Source organism: Trichosurus vulpecula, chromosome 5 (genome assembly GCF_011100635.1).
Source record: "Trichosurus vulpecula isolate mTriVul1 chromosome 5, mTriVul1.pri, whole genome shotgun sequence".
In the NCBI taxonomy this organism is placed as follows: Eukaryota; Metazoa; Chordata; class Mammalia; order Diprotodontia; family Phalangeridae; genus Trichosurus; species Trichosurus vulpecula.
Genome location: NC_050577.1, coordinates 48,736,055 through 48,759,421, shown reverse-complemented (window position 1 = coordinate 48,759,421; position 23,367 = coordinate 48,736,055). Strand labels below are relative to the sequence as shown.

At 43.3% G+C, this 23,367-nt stretch overlaps 2 protein-coding genes across 2 annotated transcripts in view; one reads left to right on the top strand and one right to left on the bottom strand.

The window, feature by feature from the left end:
* LOC118850876 (protein lifeguard 2-like) overlaps positions 1-8,196 on the bottom strand; it is a 35,434-nt gene extending 27,238 nt beyond the window's left edge. Inside the window, exons 1-2 of the mRNA XM_036760515.1 lie at positions 7,896-8,196; positions 234-312 (exon numbers count right to left, since the gene is read on the bottom strand). Coding sequence (XP_036616410.1) covers positions 234-312; positions 7,896-8,076 — 260 coding nt within the window. The 5' untranslated portion in view covers positions 8,077-8,196. The remainder of the gene's footprint in view (positions 1-233; positions 313-7,895) is intronic.
* Positions 8,197-13,823: 5,627 nt separating this feature from the next.
* On the top strand, positions 13,824-19,675 carry GATAD1 (GATA zinc finger domain containing 1). Its single transcript, XM_036761838.1, has 5 exons — positions 13,824-14,240; positions 14,389-14,514; positions 15,879-15,938; positions 17,493-17,676; positions 18,231-19,675. The coding sequence occupies exons 1-5, from the start codon at positions 13,926-13,928 to the stop codon at positions 18,419-18,421; spliced, it is 876 nt and encodes a 291-aa protein (XP_036617733.1). The 5' UTR covers positions 13,824-13,925; the 3' UTR covers positions 18,422-19,675.
* Positions 19,676-23,367: the final 3,692 nt, after the last annotated feature.

Here is a 23,367-nt window from a genome sequence, read left to right as displayed (position 1 = left end):
AAAGGTGCTTTTAAAACAGAATCACTGGACTTTTAAATAGGTGGTTTCCCAATGAAAAAAATTACTTAAGATCTGGGAAAGATTAGGCAGTTTCCACCAGGAATTTCAGAAGTGTTATCTGTAGTAATAGACAGACAAAGGATATGATGTTGAACAATGATTAAAAAACATATTATGTTATTAGTAATAATGCTGGACAGATTAACAATTTAATATATAGAAATAATGCTTACCAGAAAACAAACAAGCAGATTAATGCCAACGTTATCATCAACTGAAATGTCAAGATGAAGAATACTTTTCTGATGAAATCTATGGGAAAATATAACTATTATTTTTTGTAACTAAATATTAAAAATCCAGGAGTAAATTAATTGTAAATATCTTTTTTTTATTTGAAGCTTAGGAAATGGGACTATTTTCTGATTCACTGGAGGGTAAGGAGGGGAGTAAATATATGAGATTTGGGTAACAGCTAGAGAACAAATACAATAAACTCCAAACTGTCTAGAACTTTCAAGTTGCCTCTTTAAATACCAAAACTTTCATTTAAAGAGTTTCCCCATATCATATAGGGAAATCTTTCTAAAACTGCTACATGGTTTACTTATTTTTCTTTAACAGAAAGTAATGTATAAAATGGAACCCCCTTGGTGATTCAACAAAATCATTATCAGTGCCAACTATCATGCTGTGATGTACTCAGGGCCCAATGTCATATAGAGGACTGCTCCACAGTACTGCAGGGCTATTTTTCCTTTACTTCTGATGTCTGCTTTTTTTAGTTTTTCTTTTTTCTATATTCTCCATTGTTTTAGGTGAGAACTTTTTCTGTAGTCAATGTACTTGGTTTAGTTCTTCTAACTATGTTACAGATTTGGAAATTTAAAAGCCTTAGTAGAACTGTATGTAAAATCATAGTAAGTTGACCCTAAGTGAGGGTCTGAGGGGCTCACTTGTGAATAAAGTGACCATGGCTTTAGTGTCAGGACTTTGTGGCCTCTGTTTTGACTGATCAATGGTACTGTATGGTGGCTTCCTGGATCTAAGTTATGTCATAAGCAGGGCAGATTACTGGATACCTGAGTTTGAGATAAATGATTGTTGTTGTATTAACCCTGGTTTTAACATTTGGGAAAAGTGCAACTGAACTCGCTGGTATTTATTTTTAGAGGAAGGCCTCTTCACCTAACTTTGTACACTACACTCCCACTCAAACACTCCTGTTACCATCCCCAACAAGAAAGGCAGGCAGAGTTGGTGTCTTTCTAAAAGTCACTCAATAAATAAGTGGCAGTTCCCCCTCCCCCCCCAAAAAACCGCCCAACTACAAATCTCTTGGCTTATAGTGTTGTGCAATAATCACCGTAATCATCGTTATAACAGCTAATGTTTACATAGCCTACTGTTTGCCTGGCACAGTGCTAAGAACTTTACAAATATTATCTTGTTTGATCTTCCCAACAATCCTGGGAGATGGGTGCTATTATGTACTGGTATTATCACTAGTATATGAGTGTAAGACTAGATTTAAGAGTAATAAATCCTACCCTAGGCTTTATCACTTAATCATTATGGGATTCTGGCTGAGTCACTCTAGCTCCTCCATTTTATATCAATCTTTTCCATGGGAGAATGGAAATAAAAGAGTTGTCCAACTGTCCTCTCTCTCTCTGCCCTTATAACCAAGGAGACAGAAGCACCAGTCTTGTACTCCCACTTCCACTTGTGGGTCATTAGAATTACTGATTCTTTTTCCAAATGCTTTCATGAGTCAACCCTTTGAGTTGTCCTGCTGGCCAGGAATTCCCAACAAACTTTGGTGGTTGCCTGATAAAAAATATTTACTATAAGATTTTTGCAGAAAAAATGTTTTCGAAAGCATTTGTTTTACAAAAGCTCACATGCCAGCTAATGATGAAGAAGCTCTGAGGTCTTCTTGCAATGCTCCATCTGCTGACTCATACATGATAAACTCAATATAGTGTTTCTTTCCAGCTTTCTTGGCTTGAAATACTAGAAACATTTTATGTCTCTTTTTAAAATAGGATAATGCATGACTTATTCATACGACCAAAGATGATCTGGGAAATGTAAAAGGCTTTATTGATTAAAAGCAAGATAATTTTGGTAATGCAGTGGGGGCTGAATATTTCTATGGGCTGGGAGAATGACAGGAAACAGTAGTTAGGTGTTTTGTTTGTATTACATTGATTTCTGTTAATATGATGTTCTACAAATATTAACTTTTTTCAGTCAGATCATGAGCCTTTTGAGGGCAGAGGTTTCTTCTATTTTTTGACAGTATCTAATAAAATATTCTGCGCACCCTGGGAGCAAAGTAGATGTTACTGAATGTGGGAAAATTTTCACAGTGACATCTCTCGTTTCTATTTATAAAAGGTACATTCTCAAAATCTAAAAGACCATAATACGGAAGGCATGGTGATAGATAAAGGTATTTTTCCATATGGCTACTGGTCATGAGAGTAGCATGGGATTTCAAAATCTGCATGTTTAATTCAGTACACGTATTTACTTCTTTCAAGTTGCTATATTTAAAACTACAGATGTGTAATTACTAAATTTTACTAGTAAGGGAATAAAAGTAATTTGTTTACATGATTTAATGAAGCTGACATTAATAAAATAGGGACAAAGTGGACAAAAAAGGAAAATGAGAAATGTTGGAGGGAGTGCTGGAAAATAAGCACATTAATGTAACTATTGGTAGAGCTCTAAACTAGTTCAACCATTCAGGAAAACAATCTAGAACTACTCCACCAAAGTCATTAATGTATCGCTATTAGATCTACAAAACTCAAAGAAAGAGGAACAGGTCCCATATCTACAAAAATATTTATAGCAACTCTTTTCTTGGTGGCAAAGCACTGTGGGTATCCATCCACTAGAAAATGCTGAACGAATGATAGCATATAAATGTGATAGAATATTGTTGTACTGTCAAAAATGGTGAAGGTGACAGTTTTCACATTAACTTGGTTTTGTATCACAAGAATAAGGTAGGTAGAACCAGGAGAACAATTTATACAATAACGCTGTAAAGACAAGCAACTTTGAAAGACTCTAGTCAATATAATGACCAGCCATGATTCCAAGGAGCAATGATGAAGCATACTACCTACCTCCTGTCAGACAGCTGATGAAACTCAGATGGAAAATGATGTATTTTTAGACATGGCCAATGGGGGCCTTTGTTTTGTTCTACTCTGCATATTTGTTTGCAAGGGTTTGGGTTTGGGTTTTTGGGGGGAGAAAGGAGATTTAAGAGAGAGAGAAAATAGGTTTTTGTTCATTAAAAAAAAATTCGTTTACAAGACATATGCAGAGTGTCCTCAAAATCTTAGTCTTATTTTGAGGACAACTTGTATAACACTGACATCTAATAAAGAATTTGAAGTGCCTGCTGGTGGATTCTGAAATGTAGTATGTGTGTATAAAAGTATCTGACCCAAATATAATATTAACCCACTTATATAGTGCTTTAAAGTTTATAAAATGATTTCCACCCAACAACGGAAATAAGCCAGTTAAATACTATGACTCTCCTTTTATTGGTGGAAAAACTGTTTCAGAAAGGACATCTGACTTATCTAGGGTCAGATCTCTTGACTCCAAGACTAGCTGTATCTCTGCTGAGCTGCAATAACATTAAAACAACCTAAACTGGTCCAGTGTTAGGGAGTCATAGTCTGACTCTATGGATTGCACTGTTTGGAATCAGTTCTCATTTGATAAAAATATCTGATAGAAAATGATACATGGATATAAAGCTTACCCTATGAAGAGGTAACCACTCTTTTAGCCTTTGCATTTAATAACAGGTTGAAGAGTTTGTCCTTAATTATTGATGTCTATGTACATTATCTTTATAATCCCAGGGCATAAAAGGTTCTCTTTGCTTGAAAATAATGAAATTTTAATACGTCTGTCAAATAAATTGAAGGCTAAATTTGGACCTGATGTTTAGAACTAAGATAGCACTAGAAAATATCTAAAATATTTTTATGAGAAATCACCTCCTTTTAAAAACAAAAATCATAATCCAAAAATTTCTATCTTATATATGAGTCCATTTCAAGGAAGATGATATAACAGAGACATAGTCCCTACAGGATAATGAAACCAGCCGGGACAATTTTGGGGGATTACTTTTGAAATAGTTCAAATGACATGGCTAAAACTCCAGGTTTTTTTGTGATTCATTACTGAAATAACAGGTGGAAACTCTGGCTAGTTGTTTGTGAGAAAAGTGTCAAATATAGTTGAATTTCAACTGGGAAATTTTTGCTCACTGAAAAAAAATTAGTAGAATCAGCCAATTTATACCTAACAGGTAAAATTAAACTAAATATTTTAATGGCCTAAAATAATTAAGGTAGTCTCTTTACATGGCTTTTTATGCTTAGAAAGTAGATCAGACCATAGAAGACCATGCTGGAAAGATTTGTTTTCTTCCTTACACAGAAGGAAAGTGGAAAGAGTACTGTGGTCCAGTATTTTCTCCTGGGAACTGAACTCAGAGGTGACTAATTTGCAAGCCAGGATAAATGATCAACAATAGGTTATATTTGTCCTGAAAACAACTGACACAGGGTATCAGCCCAGGACACTGGATTTCTGGTACATGGATCTACCAGGAGACCAAACTAAAGTTCAGAAGGTTGTTGGATTAACAAAAGAAGTGTACAGTTTTAAACAACATTTCATTAAGGTCATCCTTTCATAGTATGGTCTAAATATATGGTCAAGGCTGGATAGACATCAACAAATTGTAATTCTCCATGTTTCTTTCTTCAGATTAATAAGTGTAAAGTCTTACACTCAGGTTCAAAAATTCAACTTCATAAGTAAAATGTGAGAGAGTCATGGTTAGACTGGTCCCCCTGAAAAAAGATCTGCTTGCTTTTGTTTTTGTATACCCAGTACCCAGTATGGTACTTAGCACGTAGTAGGTACTTAATAAATATATGCTGATTGATGTGGATGTCAATAAAACTTTTAAAAAAGATAATGTGGTAGGGTCTATGGAGAAAGGCATAGTGTTCAGCCCTAGGACAGTGATAATCTCACTGTACTCAGAACCCAGTCACAGAACCTCAGAGCTGGGAGAAGATCTCAAGGGCCATCTAGTCTAATTCGTACCCAAAAAAAGGTGTGTACATCTTCAACACATGTGAAAAATGGTCTCCATCACTCTGCCCTGCTCAGGTTACATGCGGAATATTGTGTACAGTTCTGGGGGCTCTATTTTAGGGGAAAAAATACCTCAACACTGATAATCTGGAGAGTAACCCAGATTGTGGTGAGCCTTGAGAGGATGTCACATGTGTACCATTGAAAGAATGGAGAAGAGTCACTTTTCAAGCATATGAAGGGCTGTTTGTTATATGGAAGACAGATTTAACTTGTTTCATTTGGTCCAAGACGGGAGAAGTAGGAGAAATGAGTAAAGGTTACGAACAGCCGAATTTTAGGCTCAGTCCCAGTCTAAGTCATGGAGACTCTTAAGCCTCTTTAGAACAGGAATCAACTCTGAAACTTTCTTCTTATTAAATGAATGAAGCATTTATTAAGTGCTTACTACATGGCAAGCCCATGCTAAGTGCTGGGGATACAAACAGATGATCCCTGCCCTCAAGGAGCTCACATTCGAATGGGTGAGACAACACACATGGAAGGCGTTGGATGGAAAGGCCTTGTGTGGGCCCTAAGGAGCAGTGACAAAGCAGACAGGTCATGTCTTTTCTTTAATGTCCTGGCTGAAGACACTGGTCTGGCAGCACTGCTATTCCAAAGGCTTTTGTGTGCAGGGTCATAGGTTGTCTCCATCAGGGTCTGAGGATAGGTGGTGGTCAAGGTGGTAATGATTTGACCTGCCTGTTACACACTATCTCTCCTTCAGGGTGCCTTGCTGCTTCTTCTAGGTTGGGTTGTTTTCCTCTCTTCTCTCCCTTTCCATCGGGGGTGGAAGATTGCAGACAGTTGGTGGTGGTGGCTGGTCACTTCTCCACAGGTGATAGCTATAAGGACTGGGCGGGTAGCATGTCTGGTGATCTGGGGAGGTGTTGCTGCCAACCCTAGGGCTCTGTGTCCATCTACTGGTTGGAGGCAGTTTGTCAGCAACTGTTGCTGGTGAGAATAAGAAAGATGGGCCCTTTCTCCACAATCTGAGAGATTCCAGATTTATCTCTCTCTCTCTCTCTCATACACACACACACACATCCCAATCTAAAGAAAGTTTCTCATAACCAGGTGTGAAAGAAGTTCCACTTTCAACTTCATCCATGCCTGAGACATAGAAGAGAACAGATGATCAGTAAACCCCGTTGCTTCCCACTACTCCTACCTTTTCTCATGGAGTTTGCTGCAAGGTTTCTCCTTATAATGATGGTGATGGAGGTTGGGAGTAAGGAGAGGGTCAGGGAAGACGATAGCACCAATGACAAAGAAAGTACTCATGAATGGAATATCATTTCCTTGGGCAGGGTTTTGATTAAATAAGCAAAGGGAACAAGACACCAAAACCAGGCTTCTCAAACAATATTTTCTTTTTCAAAAAAAGTTTATTTTTATTTTTTATTAATTAATCTATACCTCCCACTATTTCCTCTCCATTGGAAAAAACCAACCACAACCCCAAAACAAAAATCAGTCCCTCAATACATAACTGCATAGTTCAGCCAATCCCTCTGCTGGCCATACCCAGAAATGTATATTCTCTTTTTACAGGTAGTTTCCTCACCGATCTGGCAAGAGGTGAGCGGTGTGTTTCATCTTCAGTTGTTTGGACTCGTGGTTGATCATTGCACTGATCCAAGTTCTAAGTCTTTCAAAGCTGTTTTTCTCTATAATGTTACCACTGTATAAATTGCTTTCTCAGTTCTGCTCACTGCTCATTTCACAAAGACCTTTCCAGCTTCTTCTGAAATTGTCCATTTCATAATTATATACATAGCACAATAATATTCCATTACATTCAGACACCACAATTTGTTTAGCTATACCTGAATAAGAGGATACTCTGCTAGTTTCCATTTTGGGGCTACCATAAAAAGAGCTACTATCAATGTTTTTGTACATAAAGATCTTTTTCCTCTTTCTTTGAGAACATAGGCCTGATGGTGGTACAGCTGGCTCACAGGGTATACAAAGTTTGGTAACTTTCTGGGAATAGTTCCAAATTGCTTTTCAGAATGGCTGGATCAGGGGTGGGGAACCTGCAGCCTCGAGGCCACATGTGGCCCTCTAGGTCCTCAAGTGCGGCCCTTTGACAAGAGATTTGTTCTGTAAAGTTTGGATTCAGTCAAAGGGCCTCACCTGGGGACCTAGAGGACCACATGTGGCCTCGAGGCCGCAGGTTCCCCACCCCTGGAACCAGTTCACCCTTCTATCAGGGCAGCAGCGTCCCTGTTTTCCCACAGCCCCTTCAACATTTGCCATTTTCTTGTTTTGTTAGTTTTTTGCTATTCTGATAGGTATGAGGTAGAAATTGCAAGTTACTTTAATTTTACATTTCTCTAACAGTGTTTTGAATCTTTTTTTATGCGGCTATTGATAACTTGAATTTCTTCCTCTGAAAACTGCCTGTTGATATCCTTTGACCATTCATAGGTTGGGGCGTGGCTCTCAGTCTTATAGATTTGAATCAGTTCTTTATATATCTTGGAAATAAGATCCTTACCAGAGGAATTTGTTACAAAGATTTTTTTTCCCCAGTGACCTGCTTCCCTTCTAATTTTTACTGCATTAGATTTGTTTGCACAAAAACTTCTAAATTTTATATACTCAAAATTGTCTATCTCATGTCATCACAATACACATCTTTCTCTACCAACGTGGCAACTTTTGTCTAATGCTAACTCTTCTCTTACCTTTACGGATTGTCATGTCGCTGAATGGATTCATTTTGTCTGTGCTGCTTTCTAGTTCATCAGTGTCATTTGTCAGCTGGACCACATAATTAGCAGGTTGCTGCGCCATCCACCTTGAGTATTCAATCAGAACAATTGTTAATAGTGCCCATAAAATCATCCTGGTTTCCAATCTCAACATTTTCTCTCACTGTGTTTAGGTCTAGGTGCCCTTTAACGTGGTCTCATGGGCTGCTCTGGCGCTTTCCAAACAGAAGGTGCTCTCCACAGATCTACAGAATGACTGAGATAAGCCAGTGGTCCTCCATGTGCTTAGGGGAGTCACAGACTAGTCACCAAAGGTCTGTGATTTTTTTGCTGTATAGGTATTTCCTACTATGGGACCACTCTCCACTAATATCACACCTAGGGGATGGCTCTGTAAATAAGTCCTAAGGAATTACCTTGGGCACAGGTTGGGACAGCCCAGGTGCTAGAGCAGGAGTACTTGGGAATGATAACAATAATATCATATGTAAAGTGCTTTACACAACATCTCATTGTGCCCTCACAACAACCCTGGAAGGTCAGTGCTATGATCATCCCCATTTTAGAGAGGAGGAGCTTATAGGACTTGCGAAGGTCAAACTGTGTCCAAGGAAGGCTTCAGTCCTGCCTCTAAAGTTTACCTAAAGGAGCTTGGGCAAGTCGCTTAACTCATCTATAAAGTGAGGGGCTGGACTCGGCGGTCTATCCCAGCTTTCCATCTATGAGCCTATGACTTACCCAGGGTCATGCAGATAAAAACTGTCAGAGGGAGAACTGAACCCAGGTCTTCCTGGCTCCATGACTGGAATTCTTTCTATCACACCACAGTTCTCTAAAAGTCAATAAACATTTATTAAGGATCTACTATGCACCAGGCACTGGGGTTACAAATAAGGGCAAAAGATGGTCCCTGCCCCCAGGGAACTCCCAGCTTCATGGGGGAGACAACATACTAATAAATATGGACAAGCAAGTTATAAAAGCGATAAATTTGAAAAATTGCAGATGGCCTTAACATTCCTGATAATGACAGATACATAATGAGGCTAAAGCTTAGTCTGAAGGTAAGGACCACTCCACTCCATGTTACCCGTGTATGTGACTGTCAAACATACTTAGATAATTTGATGTATCTGTGATCTCATTAGGGCGGTCCTCACTGAGAGCCCTCCCAGGCCTTCTCATCCTCAGAGATGCTTCTCCATTTACGTGTATAGATGAGATGGTTAGAATAGTCTATGTATTTCATTTTTTAATCTCACTATCCCCGATCTTAAAGCCAACTTTTAAAAAGTTTTAAAACTTGACAACGATGATTAGGGCAAAGCAAATTATATTGCTGGTTCAAAATTAGTTCTGACCAAATACTTTAAAAAAAATCAGTGCATTTAACTGTAAAAATGCTTGTAGGCCTTAGTTATGTGGTTATTTGCCATCACATTAAATATGTGCTTCCAAACCAATGCTGTTCCAACTGACCCATTTTGGACAAGCTCTTCCTAAAGGTAAAACTCCAATTTACAGCCCCAAGGTTAACCTTTCAGGCCTGGCCTTTACATGATCCCTTTCCTTCTTTACAGTACCAATGTATCTGCCACTACTGACTGGCCTAAAGCTTTCTAAACATTCATGAAAACAGTCTTTCCCAACACATGGATGAGGCTGAAGTGCAGGATTTCACAGGATTGTAGAACTAGTTAGAAGGAACCCCAGAAGACACGCAATTCAACCCCCTCATCTTCTACATGAAGACAATGAGGTCCAGGGACCTTCAGCAACTTGCTCAAGGCCCACCAAATCCCAAGTGGGATTTGAACCCAGGGCCTCTCGACTTGATAGCCAGAACTCTCTCTGCTACCATGCTGATCAAGTTAATGCAGAATGCTCACAGTCTATCAACATTAGTGGGCTAACAGTCTTTTTTTTTTTTCAGTGTCGTGGGAAGCAGAACTATCTCCTCTTTTGCTAAAATCAGGAGGCATGCGACATACCCAAACAGCCATAAACAGTGCTCAGACAACAATCTAGGGATTTGTGTTTGTCTAGAAAATAATGAGAAAAAAATCCCTTTTAGTTTGGTCCAATAAACAAGTAATTGAATTGGATTCTAATGAGTGAAACCACAGGGGGCTCATGCCTTAATCACAAGAGTGGCTGGCTTTCCCCTGGATCTGCAGAGGAGGCTCCTGGTCCTGTCAAGAAGAGTCCAGGAGATGAGAGACAAATGGACCTTCAGCCACAAAGTTCTAGAAATGACAGTTGGGAGACAGTTGGAGGGAGCTCAGGAATGGCCAAAGGTGTCAGGAAAAACAGGACTTGAGTGAAATCTCACTAAATTAACTTGACAAGGTGATAGACAAATAATTTGATTGTTGTTCAGTCATGTCAGTCATGTCTGACTCTTCGTGACTCCATCTGGGTTTTTTTTTTTTGGCTGACTGCAGTGGTTTGCCATTTCCTTCTCCAGGGCCTTTTACAGATGAGGAAACTGAGGCAAACAGGGTTCAGTGACTCGTCCAGGGTCACACAGCTATTAAGTGTCTGAGGCCATATTTGAACTCAGGAAGATGAGTCTTCCTGACTCCAGGCTGGATACTCTAGTCACTGAGCCACCTGGCTCCCCTTAAACTTATGTGATGTGGTCTCAAATCAAACCATCAAGTCTAGAACTGAGATTCCCCCGCCTCCTTCCTTGCCTCAGTATGTTGCATTCCACCCAGAGCTAACTTCAGGAGAACAACCCACAGGTTCCTCCACCAAAGGGCTCCCCAGTGGCACCTCAATTTCATGAGGCTTACTGAACTCTGGAAGTATGGAAGTCTCCTGGGCTAGGCCTAACTCAAGGCAGTCTAGGGATTCAGGATGGGCGTTAAAATGCACTGCGAAGCATAAAATGAAATTAAATAATAACAACCACCACTTTACTAGTAACAAAAGATTAAAAGGACATATTGCTAAAGTTAAGAAGATGCTCAACTGACTCTTTTCCACCTCTGCACTGACCACTACAACTAGCACGCTGGGTCAGAAAGGCCTTCCCCAGTGGCCGGGGTAATTATGCTAAAACCTCTCACACCAACCCAACCCAGGGCTGGGCCTTTTACATCTCAGGTGACAAGTAAACCAAACCAGCGGTGATTTTAGGAGCCTCTTTCCCACCCACATAAGCCATGGAAGCTGAGGCTGGTGGACTGATCGAACTTGAGAGTTCTGAGCTACAGTGGGGCTAAAGCTGATTAACTGGCCCAGGTCAGGGGTGAGGAGGTGGGGGTGGCAGGGTGGAAACAGAGCAGGTTAAAGCTACTGTGACAATCAATATTGAGATTGGGCCCAGAAATGGCCCCTGGATGAGACTGGGAGATTCACTCCTAAAATAAAAATAATAAAGATTGTACTCACACTCGAGTGCCTAGACAGCTGCAGGGAAGTAATCACTCATTAAAGTTCATGTTTATAGAGAGTGTTAGGACTGGCAAATTATTTACAAGCATTAGCTCAGCAGGTGCTGCTATTATTTCCACTTTTACAGATACGGAAACTGAGACTCAGCCAGGTTAAAGTAACTTCCCTACATCTTACCTTACCTATGTAGCTAGTAAATAAGTAAGCAAGACCGGATCTTGTTAGAATCGAAGTTCCTGGAGACTAGGGGTTGCCTCCTCCTTGGCATAGCGCCTACAGGACCCCTAGTAGGTGCTTAATAAATACTTATTGATTCCAGCCCAGTTGTTTGAGGGCTCTATCCACTTGGCAACACCACCGCCTGTCTCATTAGAAAATGCTTGGTGTGAGGTTCAAGCTTTCAGCAGCACAGACACATACTGCACAAAAACAAACACTTGGCTTTTGGAAAGGCAAGGAAGGCAGAGGAAAATAGCAAAACATCATCTTTCTCTCTCCTCTTCCTCCCCTCTGAATTCTTCCCCCTGCCTCCCAAATTCTTCTTCCCATAGCTGAACAAATAATTAAGATAACATAAAGGAGCTCATTGCCACCAAGGACACCGAAGGGGCTCAACTCCAGTCAAGTCATTTGCATTGTAGAGAACAACCAAAGCAAACATATAGTTTTAAGACAGTGGTTTCCTCCCATGCCATGGCCACAGTTGATCTGCGATGGAGATCTCAGATTGCTTTTCCTTTCCTACAGAAAACTATTTATCAAAATAGCCAAACAGCATTATGTAAGAAAGTAGAACATAGTTTTAAATACAAAAAAGCTGTTGTTTAGCTGTTTTTCAGGCGTGTCTAACTCTTTGTGACCGTATTTGAGGTTTACTTGGCAAAGATACTGTAGTGGTTTGCCATCTCCTTCTCCAGCTCATTTGACACATAAGAAACGGGCAAACAGGGAAAAGTGACTTGCCCAGGGTCACACAGCTAGGAAGTGTCTAAGGCCATGTTTGAACTCAGGTCTTCCTGACTCCCTCCTCTCTCCACTCACCCTCTTGGAGATCTCATTAGCTCCCTATGTTTAATAATCACCTCCATGCCAATAACAAATCTACATATCTAGCCCAAGTCTCTCCCCTGTTCTTCAGTCCCACATCACCAGGGGCACACTCTGCATTTCGAACTGTATGTCTCAGAAACATATCAAACTCAACATGTTCAAAATGGAATCTCTCATCTTTCCCCCAAATCCACTTCTCTTCCAAGCTTCCTTATTTCTGTGGAGGTCACACCATTCTTGGTTATCCAGGTTTGTACCCTCAGTAGGAATCTGAACTCCTCATTCTCCTCCACCCCACACATCTCATATCCACTTTTCTTCTCTATGCATCCTCTTCATTCAGGCTTTTATCACCTCCTACTGGATTATCGCATCAGACTACCGGATCGATCAATTCCAGGGGCGTCCTGTAGCCTTTGGGATAAGGTTATTGAGCTTTTTGAGCCCTTCATTCACAATTTGGCTCCCACCTGCCCTTTTCCAGCCAGACTGACCTGTCTGTTCCTCATACCTGGCGTCCGCTCCTTCAGGAAACCCCTTAAACACCAACTTCTCCATGGAGACTTTCCAGAGCCCGGCCCCCCTTCTCCAACTGCACCGTATTTAGCTGTAAATAGGCACGTCCTGGCTTCTCCCTCGCTGGGGTGTCGGCCCCCTGTGTGAGTGTTTTATGCCAGCTCCCAGCACCTAGCGCAGCGCCGGGTACAGAGCAGGTGCGCGGGGAATACGCACCGATTCACGGATTGTTTTGTAAATGTCACTGGACTGGAACGTAGTAGCACCAGTAAGCGGTCCTTCCTTCGGTCCTGCGGGGAGACCCCTTAGGGCCATCGGGTCCAGCCCCTTCTCCGAAGCCCGAGGCGAACACACGTGCTGAACGGGGCAGCCCGCACGCCGTCACCCGTAACTTGACCGCTTTTTCACTCTCAGAGGCAGAGCTGGGAGGAGCTCCCGAGGCCCTGTCTAGTCTGACCCCCCTGAACGGATGAGGAAACTGAGGCGGGAGGCGCGCTGAGGGCGGCGGGGGGGGTGCTAGCTGAGGCACACGGGCGGTTGTAGGACGCCGGACCAGGGTGCGCTTCACACTCATTCACTAGGAGAGGAGCTGGGGGGAGATTGGAGGCCGGCCGGGCCTGCCCCTTCCTCTCACCGGCGGGGAATCTTGGACCCTGGAAGGGAAACCTGTCCAAGCTCTAGAGATAAAAAGCGGACAGGGCGGAGATTTGAACCCGGGTCCTTCGGCTCCACAGCCAGTGCTCCTTCTACCCGGCACCGCTAGGTCTCAGGGACAGCTCGCGTTCCCGAAGGGGGCGGGCCAGGCAGGGAGGGAGGCGCAGGCGAGCGGGTCCTCCGGCCGGCAGGGGGCGCCCGCCCGCCACCGCGGCCCCAGAACGCCAAGCCTCCCGGGCGCCTCCGCTCCTTCCCCGCTTCCTCCCGGCCAGCGGCGCGGGGGGCGCGGGCCGAGGCTACAGCGGCGGCGAGCGCGTCGGCCCCACGGTCGCGATTCCCGTGTCGCTGAGGCCCCGGGGGCCGCCCGCGCCGCCGGCCGCCATGCCGCTGGGCCTGAAGCCCACGTGCAGCGTGTGCCGGACCACGTCGTCGTCCATGTGGAAGAAGGGCGCGCAGGGCGAGATCCTCTGCAACCACTGCACGGGTCGCGGCGGGGCCGCCGGGGGCGCGGGCGCGGGCACGGCGGGCGGGGCCGGGGGCATAGCGGGCGGCGGGGGCGCGCCCGGCGCGGGGGCGGGCACGGCGGGCGGCGGAGGCGCGCCCGGCGGCGGCCACGGCGGGCCGGGATCGGGCTTCGCCGGCACCTCGGCAGCGGCCTCGCAGCAGAGCAATGGCGGCGGCGGGAGCGGCAAGCAGGTGAGCGGGGGGCGGGGCCGGGGCCTGGGCGCGGCTCTGGGGGTGGGGCCCGGGCGGGCGATCCGAGGCGCGGCCCTGCGCCGGGCCCCCCCAGCCCCACCCGTTGACGGCGGCCGCTCGCGCCGGCTCCTTGATGTGTCCGCGGCAGAGCAAGCAGGAGATTCACCGGCGCTCGGCGCGCCTCCGCAACACCAAGTACAAGTCGGCCCCGGCGGCCGAGAAGAAGGTGTCCACCAAGGGCAAGGGCCGCAGGCACATCTTCAAGCTGAAGAACGTGAGTCCTGCCGCCGGGCCGGGGGAGGGGCGAGGCGGGGGGGGGGGGAGGGGCGAGCCGCGGGTGGGAAGCTTCTGAGGTGTGTAGATGTGTGTACTGTGTCTGTGTGTATGCAGATGTGTGTGGGCGTATGTATGTCTGCTTGCCTGTATATGTACGCATGCGTGTCTACGGTTGTGATATGCGTATCCAGATAGAGTATGTGTATCTGTGTCTGTGTGTGTATACATGGATAGATAAGTGTACAGATGCATGCCAGATGTGTATAACGTGTATACGCGCGCACATATGTCCTAGTGTGTGTACATATGTACATGCATGTGTCAGTAATAACATTTAGTACATAATATTGTCTATAAATTGTTTACACCAATATAGTAATACAAATAACGTGACACACGCTCCGCCAGCTCGTCCCGGGCCCTGTGCTGAGCATTCACAGCTGGGATCCCCTTTGATTCCCAACCCCACCCCCACCCCCCACCCCCGCCCCGGGAGGCAGGTGCTGGGATTGTCATTGTACAGATGAGCTCAGCTGCCACGGATAAGATGAAGGGGGGCCCTCAGGGTAGGGCACCCCCCCACTCAGTCTAGTTAGTTGACTCACTGGTTCCTACGGACATTATCTCTTTTCCTAGTAAACCCCCAAACAGACTTGAACTCAAGCCCCGTTTCAAATTCATGACATCTAAATAGATGAGAATTTCTTCTATAGTATGTCAGTAACTAGTAACAACAGTGACCACAAACGCCTCCCTTCTGGGTTGGTAGAACAGGCAGAGAGCAGATGCAGCTTGCTAATAAAGGTAGGAAAACGCTATCTTGTTTCCCAGAGTTAAGCTGATTAAGCACAGTCTTTTCCTTGCCAGTAGCTGGATTTTGCTTTTTACTGACCAGGAGTTGCAAAATGTAGTGAGAAACTGTTTTACTTGGCTTTTGCCCTTTTACAAGTTGTCTTCTGCTTGCTGTGTTCATGAACAACATCTTTTTCCTTTAAAAAACAACCACTCACTTATTAAGAACTTGTCTCAATAAATGACAAGAAGAATACTTGCCAGGTAAGACCACATAGGGGACCCAGAGGCAGGAAGACCTGAGTGCAAATGGGACCTAAATACTTAGGAGTTGTGAGGCAAGTCTCTTCATCTCCGTCTGCATCAAATGGGGTTCATACTAGCACCTCACTCCCAAGGTGGTTGTGAGGATTAAGTGAGGCAGCGCCTGCCACAGTAAGTGCGGCACAGCAAGTGTACATCTGAGGGGGGAATAGGTTCCTTCTCTACCTTATAGCTCTACCAGAACTCCAGCAAAAAATATCACCAGCACCTCTCTAAAAAAGGTGATGTTTTGCTTTTTTTTTTTAGCCCATCAAAGCTCCTGAAGCAGTTTCCACCATCATTACTGCAGAATCAATATTTCACAAGGTAAACATGAATTCTTTCTATATGAAGACTTCACTCTTTTGTTTAATGTGTTACTGAGACTGCTGTATCATCCAGATCTGCATCGTAAGCTGTTTGAAGCTGGAATAATCTTTTTTTTCTTTTATAAAATATCTCCATGATGTAATGTTCCCTTCACTAAAAAGGTGATTCTGATTTCAGGGGACCCTTCCCCAGACCTAGTGTTGAGGGGGAGCAGGAGAGAAGTTTTCTGAGAAGGCTTAGATATGGGGACATATTTTTAAACTCTAGGAGACATATGGGTGTTGACTTAAAAATGAAAGTGTGTATTTCAAGACTGGAGCAGATATAATACGGAAAAATGATGACATATAGGAGAAGGAGCAAAGGAAGTATCAGTCAGTCCAGAGGGGCACAGGGCACTCCTCCCATGTTAGGATGCTGCATCATCCACAAAAACGGAGACAGTGACCAGAGATAGTATGTGTATATGTATGTGTCTGTGTGTATACATGGATAGATAAGTGTACACATGCATGCCGTATGTGTATAACATGTATATGTGCACATATGATATGTCCTGGTGTGTGTACATATGTACGTGCATATATAAGTATTAACATTTAGTACATAATATTATCTATAAATTGTTTTACACCAATATAGTAATACAAATAATGTGACACATGCTACACCCGCTCCATCCCGGGCCCTGTGCTGAACATTCACAGCTGGGATCCCCTTTGATCCTCACCTCACCTGGGAGACAGGTGCTGGGATTGTCCCATTGTACAGATGAGCTCAGCTGCCACAGATAAGATGAAGGGGGGCCGTCAGAGTAGCCCCTGCTCACTCAGGCTAGTTTGTCGACTCCCTGATTCCTATGGACAGAGACTGACTTGTGCAGGGTCACACATCTAGCAAGTTTCTGAGGCTGGGTTTGAACTCAGGTCTTCCTGACTCTAGACCCAGTGCTCTATCCACTGCACCACCACTTGTCTCCAGAATGGTGACCTTCTGCCTCAGCTGTCATGGACCATTTGGGAGCCTTAGAGCTTGAGGTGCATAGTTTTCCTCTGCCCAAACAGGGATTATGATACAGTGCAATTATGACACAAAGTAAAATGCAGGAAAGCACTTTGAAAATGAAGAGACACTCTGCAATGCAAGTTCTTGTTGATAGTGGTATCATCTTAGCCATTGGAGTCTTCCTACTTTGAGGGCAACACTTTGTACCAACACATCCCTGTTGACCAACCATAAATAGGTTTGCATTATCTCACAGTTAAGAGAGACTTACAAGGTCATCTGAGTCCATCAGGTACATGACCAGGACTTCGGTCAACTGCCACCACATACCCTCCTGGAAAATGTCCAGCAAAGGGTAGAATTCCTCTGCCTCCAGAGCCGTCACTAAGAAATGTTTGTCCTTACATCAAGTCAAAATGGGCCTTCTTTGCCTGCTTCTACAAGCAGGCCCTTCAGATATTTGAAGACAGCCACTAGCTTCTCACCATTGAAGTCAGAGCTCTGTTCTATTAAGTTTTAATAGGATTATCCATGTGATCTTTCCAGGGAGTGTATTATCAAATTGGAGATGTTGTTTCTGTAGTTGATGAACAAGATGGAAAAACATACTATGCTCAGATAAGGGGCTTTATCCAGGACCAGTACTGCGAGAAGAGCGCGGCACTAACATGGCTCATCCCCACAATGGCCAGTCCCAAAGATCAGTTTGATCCAGCATCTTATATTATAGGTGAGTCTGTCAATGGCACAGGTTACTGAACTCGATCCAAATGTGGTTCAGCTGGGTCGTGTTGTTAAAACTTTGTCAAGCTGACAACTGTACCCCCATTAGGCACAAAAGAGTATGAAAGTCTGATCCACATGAAGAGAAGTTAAGTATTTAGTTGCACAGTAGCTACAGTGTTTAAAACACAGGTGTGTATGAGATTTCTCCAAGTAACATGAGTTGCGCTTTTATATTTTCCAAAGTGCTTAATATAGAGAAGATTTTCAGCACAATCCATGAAAGATCCACAAGGATACTACTTTTTAGGGTCCCTCACATTCATTAAACTGACTGCTGCCTCCTCTTGTGTGAGAGGAATTTAGCCTGCATTTCTTTTTCATTGTTCCCTCTCTGTTCCCTCTCTCCCAGAATGGCTCCCACATACACCTTGGGGCCTTTTGAAGGGATGCTTGACTGGTTTCTCTATCAGCTGCAGTAAGCTAGGAACTAGGATTTTTGATTGCTAGAGTGACCTCCTATCATCTCTTTGTAAGTGTAACTTTCTCTGGTTCTTACAGGACCAGAAGAAGATCTCCCAAGGAAGATGGAATATTTGGAATTTGTTTGTCATGCACCTTCAGAATATTTCAAGTCTCGATCCTCCCCATTCCCCACTGTTCCCACTAGACCAGAGAAAGGGTACATATGGACTCATGTTGGGCCTACTCCTGCAATAACCATTAAGGAAACAGTTGCCAACAACTTGTAGTCTGGGATGGCTTTTTAAGACTCCGTTTTCCTCTGTCCACTATGCACACCATTACAGGATGTCCTGCGGCGTACTTACATTGATGGCTAGTTGAAGAAATAACTTTTTAAAAAACCTTTCATTATTACCAAATGGGCAGATAGTATCTTCTTGGACATAGTTAGCTTTTTCTTCGCTCATTTTTAATCAGCCTTTTTTTTAGAATTATTCTGAAGAAGTACCTATATAGGCTAGGGTAGGATAGGATGGGTGTCTCTTGTGCTGAGCTAGGTTCTCCTGCAGTAGAGGAAGCTTCTGATGGAGGTGGCCCCTGCTTCTCACAGGATAGATTCCTGTCATCAGTGTGATGATGCAGGTGCTAGCTTCCCATCCCAAAGTATTACTTAGTTAATTCTCAGTCCTTAGACCCCAGTCATAGTCTTAATTTGACCAGTATGTCATAAAAACAAATAGAAAACTATAAACATTTTGTAAGACTCACTTGGAAATCTGACCGTGACATACATTGAATATGTATTACTGAATTGTAATTATGACCTTTAACTAATATGGTAGCTAGAAAGACGTTGGGGGAGTAGTCTTGACACACCAGATATCTTTATGAAAGCTTTCCAACAAAGTTTGAGCCGATGCCTTTCTTTGCTTATTCCAGGCAACCCTGGATAGTCCTTAAAGTGCCACAGGAGTGGTTAAGTTGGCTAGTTGTTCATGGTAGTTTCTCTTACTGAGAAACATTTTTAAAGGGTGACCACATTCCCTACCTCTTCAGTTTGTTCAAAACTGCTGCTCGTTACCAGATCAGACTAAAGGCTATCAGTGTACCGCATGACCAAATCATAATCCTTTTAAAAAAAAAAAAGGATCTTAGAAACATTTCTCGTGAATGTGTAGAGTGGAGTGAGCTCAGCCCCAGGATGTGAAGCAGTCAGAGGTGGGGGCCTGCGTTTGCCTGCCTACAACGGCCTTTCCTTTGGCTCTGATTGAATCCACCTACTTGTTAGGCAAAAACTGTGAGTGACATTTCATCCCCCTGGTTTTAAAATATAAAAGTTTTAACATCATCTCTTATCCCTTTCCTGTACACACTTTGTTTTGTGTCTGGTACAACTGACTGTAATTGTCTTAAAATTCATTGTATTTTAGCACTCTATTTATGTCTTCTACATAGTTGTGAGTCATTGTAAATACCATTGTAAATAATTCAGATATACCAATGCCTAAAACTTTTGGATTAAAATATATTTTTCAAAGCTATTATGTATTTCATTTACATTTTTGGGGGAGGGGGGAAAGGTGGGGCAATTGGGGTTAAGTGACTTCCCCAAGGTCACACAGCTAGTGTGTCAAGTGTCTGAGGCAGGATTTGAACTCAGGTCTTCCTGACTCCAGGGCTGGTGCTCTACTCACTGCGCCACCTAGCTGTCCCTCATTTACACTTTTAATGCAGAGATTGATAAATGAGCAAAACAGCAGTTTCCTAGCCCTCTCCCTTTAAGCCTTTCCTGTCTTGGATCATCACACAGTCAATATAACACATAGATGTTCTCTACTTCTGAACCTCCAGCCGTGGTTCTCATCCTCTTCCTACCCTACCAGATCTCCCTGGGCCATGCTCTGAGTGCCCCAGCTCCACAGCTCAGCTTTTGCCTTATCTCACTGGGAACCAGGCCTCCCTGTCACTTCCTGGCCATTTCAATCAGTCAAGCAACAAGCATTAAGTATGTACTGTGTGCCAGGTGCCAGTTAGAGATGGGAGTACAGAGAATGAAACAATCCCAATACTGCCTAGTTGAGAATGAAAACATATCAATACATACTAAGATAACTAGATAAAGCAGTTATTAAGTACTTACCAGGTGCCAGGCACTGTGCTGAGTGTTGAGAATAGAAATACAAACCACAGCCCCTGCTCAAGGAGCTTCCATTCTAGTGGGAAAAACAGCCCATAATCAAAAAGGCTCAAATGCTGGGGGAGATCAGAGGGGCGGGACAGGGGTCATGCCCTGAGCCATAATGGGCTTGTCCAGGGTTGAAGAAAGCATGAAGGTAACACAAGGTGATTTGAGGAGAAAGGCACAAACAGGTGGGGGGATCTCGAAAGGCTTAGGGCAGAAGATGGGGGTTAATCTGCATCAATATTAAGGGAGGAGGGGGAGCATCCCAAGCACGAGGGATCACGGCTGCAAAGCAGCGAGACGAGATGCAGGGTTGTGGTGGGAAGGAGGAAAGATGCCACTTTGGCAGAATTGCAGGACATGGGAAGGAGAATAATGCCCAGTGAGTGGAAAGAGAGGTTGGGGCCAGGTGGCACAGGCCTCAAAAAGGTAAAGAGGAGCTTCTATTTTATTTTTGAGGATGTATAATGCCCCTGGAGGTGGCTGAGGGGTCACATGGTCAGAACTGTACTTGAGTATTACTTTGCCAGGAGTGGTTAAAGAGACCTGGGGCAGTGAGACCAGTCAGGAAGCTGTTAGAATGATCCAGGACTTCTAGGTGATGAGGGCCTCCAAAAAGCAGTCATTGTGTAAGTGGAGAGAAGGGTTCAAGAAATGCTGTGGGATGAAAACGACTGATGAGATATGTGGGTTGAGGGAAAGTGAGGAATCCAGAATAATGTTAAAGTTACAAACCTGGGGACCTCGAAAGCGATGGCGGTGCCTTGGACAGAAGTAGGGAAGTTTGCAGGGAGGGTGGCTATGTGGGGAAAGACGATGAGTTCAGTTTTGGACACGAGTTTTCATTGGCTCCACAATAGTATTTAGACAGGTCTTGGAGATTTGCACAACAGCCCCAGGAGGTAGATGCTATCATCTATGTATCTGCAAGTCATCTGCTTCAAGGTGGTAATTAAACTCCAAAATGCTGATGAGTTGTAAGAGTGCAGGGCCTAGTAGAGAGTGTTGGGGAACACCCATACCTACTATGATCCGGACGATGAAGGAGCAAAGGAGCCTGAGAGGGAGCTGACAGATACAGGTTGAGAGCAGAGAAAAACCAGAGAAGAGTGTGTCCAGGAGGAGGGGGTAGACAGCACTCATCTAGACAGAGAGGTGGAAAAGGACAAGGACTGAGAAGAGGCCGCCAGACTAGGCACGGAAGAGATCGCCTGTCTCTTTGGAGGGAACAGGTTCAATGGAATGGTTGGAAGCCAGATGGCAGAGGAAGAGAAGGCAGAATGTAGACTATTCTCAAGGAGTCTGGCTGAGAAAAGGAGGGGAGATAAAGGACAATAGCTAGAGGGGATGGGCAGGTCTAGTGAAGATTGTTTTAAGCATGGGGGAGATGAGTGTTTGAAGGCAGGGGGGAGGGAACTGGTAGACAAGAAATGGATGAGAGGAAGTGGAGATGACTGAGGATGAGTCTGCTGGAGGAGGCTGAAGTGTATGGGATCAGGCATACACGTGGAGGGACTGACCTTGGCAAAGGGAAGGGTCCCCTCTTTACCATAGACTAAGCGAAGGAAGAGAGAAAGGAGGGTGATACCAAGGGCTTCTGAGATGAAGTGAGAGAAGATTCAAAACTCTTTCTCAGTAAAGTAAGAGGCACGTAACATCCCAGCTGAGGGAGGAGGGAAGGTGATGGAAGATACGGGACCATGCTGCTGTCCTCCTTCCACCTGAACCACCTACTGTCTCCAGGCTGTCAGCTTCATTTTGCCTAGAAACAGGCCTCTAAGTTACTTCTTAGCCACTATTTCCAAACCATACCCTGGCTTCCCTGTGTGACTTGTCTTATCTATTAGAACATAAACTCCTTGAGGGCAGGGATTGTCTTGCTCTCTTGAATCTCTAGTGCTTAACACAGTGCCTAGCCCATAATTAAATGTTTAATAAGTGCTTTATCCAGGACAGCTTGGAAAGTAACAGTGAATTTATAATATCCTTTTTTTTTTAAAAAGGAAGCCAAACATAATAGCCACAGTTTCACATATCTATTTCCCATTTTATTTCTATATGTTTATACATGTTTTTATAAATACACATATATATGTATATATACATGTTTTTAGAAATACACATATATACGATACATATATATTTGTATGCTCTAATTTTTAAAAAAATGTTCTTTTTGGGAGGTAGTCATTGAATGCAGAATAAAAAAATTTAATTTAAAATGTTATCATTTAATCATCATTCCAAATTTGAAATCAAATTAAAATTTGTTTTAAGCAAAGAATGATTGGTAAAATGAAAAATGTAACATAAAATAGTTTTATTAAAATGTAATTTAAAAGAAAAAAACTTTTTGAGTATGTACTAATCCCTAGATTACATAAATGATATGCAACTAAATTGTATCAAGATTAAGATGTGGAATAAAAAGCGGCTTGAATTTGTAGCCACGAAATGATCCCAATTTTAAAATTTGTTACAGAATCAAATTTATCTAAATACATGGTTTTGATAATGTACTACCTTAAGAGCCAAAACCCCATTAATACTAAATGAGCATATTTCTAAATAGCCTCTTGCCATCATTAACAAGCGCTCAGATTCTCCTGGCTAAATTTGCAGGTTAGTTGCCAAAGGGACAGAAGAAAGTTGAAGTTAAATAGCTTTGCGATGGCTGACGAGTATATGAAACATACGAAGCCTTATGCTTTGGTGTATTCCCTGAATGTTTAGCAAACTCACTTTCTTCAGATGAGAAAGCTCTCCTGACACTTCAATCGCTGATGTCACTTGGTTGTCCAGAGACTCATTTTTTTTAAATATGTTGTATTTGGAAAGAGTTTAGAGGTTGTAGGACTCTTTGAAGTCTTTGGAAAGCTTTGAAAATATTATTCATTTTAACCAAATGTTATTAACCTGAACCATTACCTCATCTATAAAATAGCACCTATTTCACAGGGTTATTGTGATGATCAAATAATATATGTAAAACTCTTTGCAAACTTGAAAGTGCTATGTAAACAAGCTATTCTTATTTACCCCGTAGATTGG

Bases quoted from the DNA above. Each gene is read 5' to 3' on its own strand.
- GATAD1 (XM_036761838.1), top strand. From the start codon at position 13,926: ATGCCGCTGGGCCTGAAGCCCACGTGCAGCGTGTGCCGGACCACGTCG. The intron at 14,241-14,388 runs GTGAGCGGGGGG...TGTCCGCGGCAG, and splicing joins GCGGCGGGAGCGGCAAGCAG to AGCAAGCAGGAGATTCACCG. The intron at 14,515-15,878 runs GTGAGTCCTGCC...TTTTTTTTTTAG, and splicing joins ACATCTTCAAGCTGAAGAAC to CCCATCAAAGCTCCTGAAGC.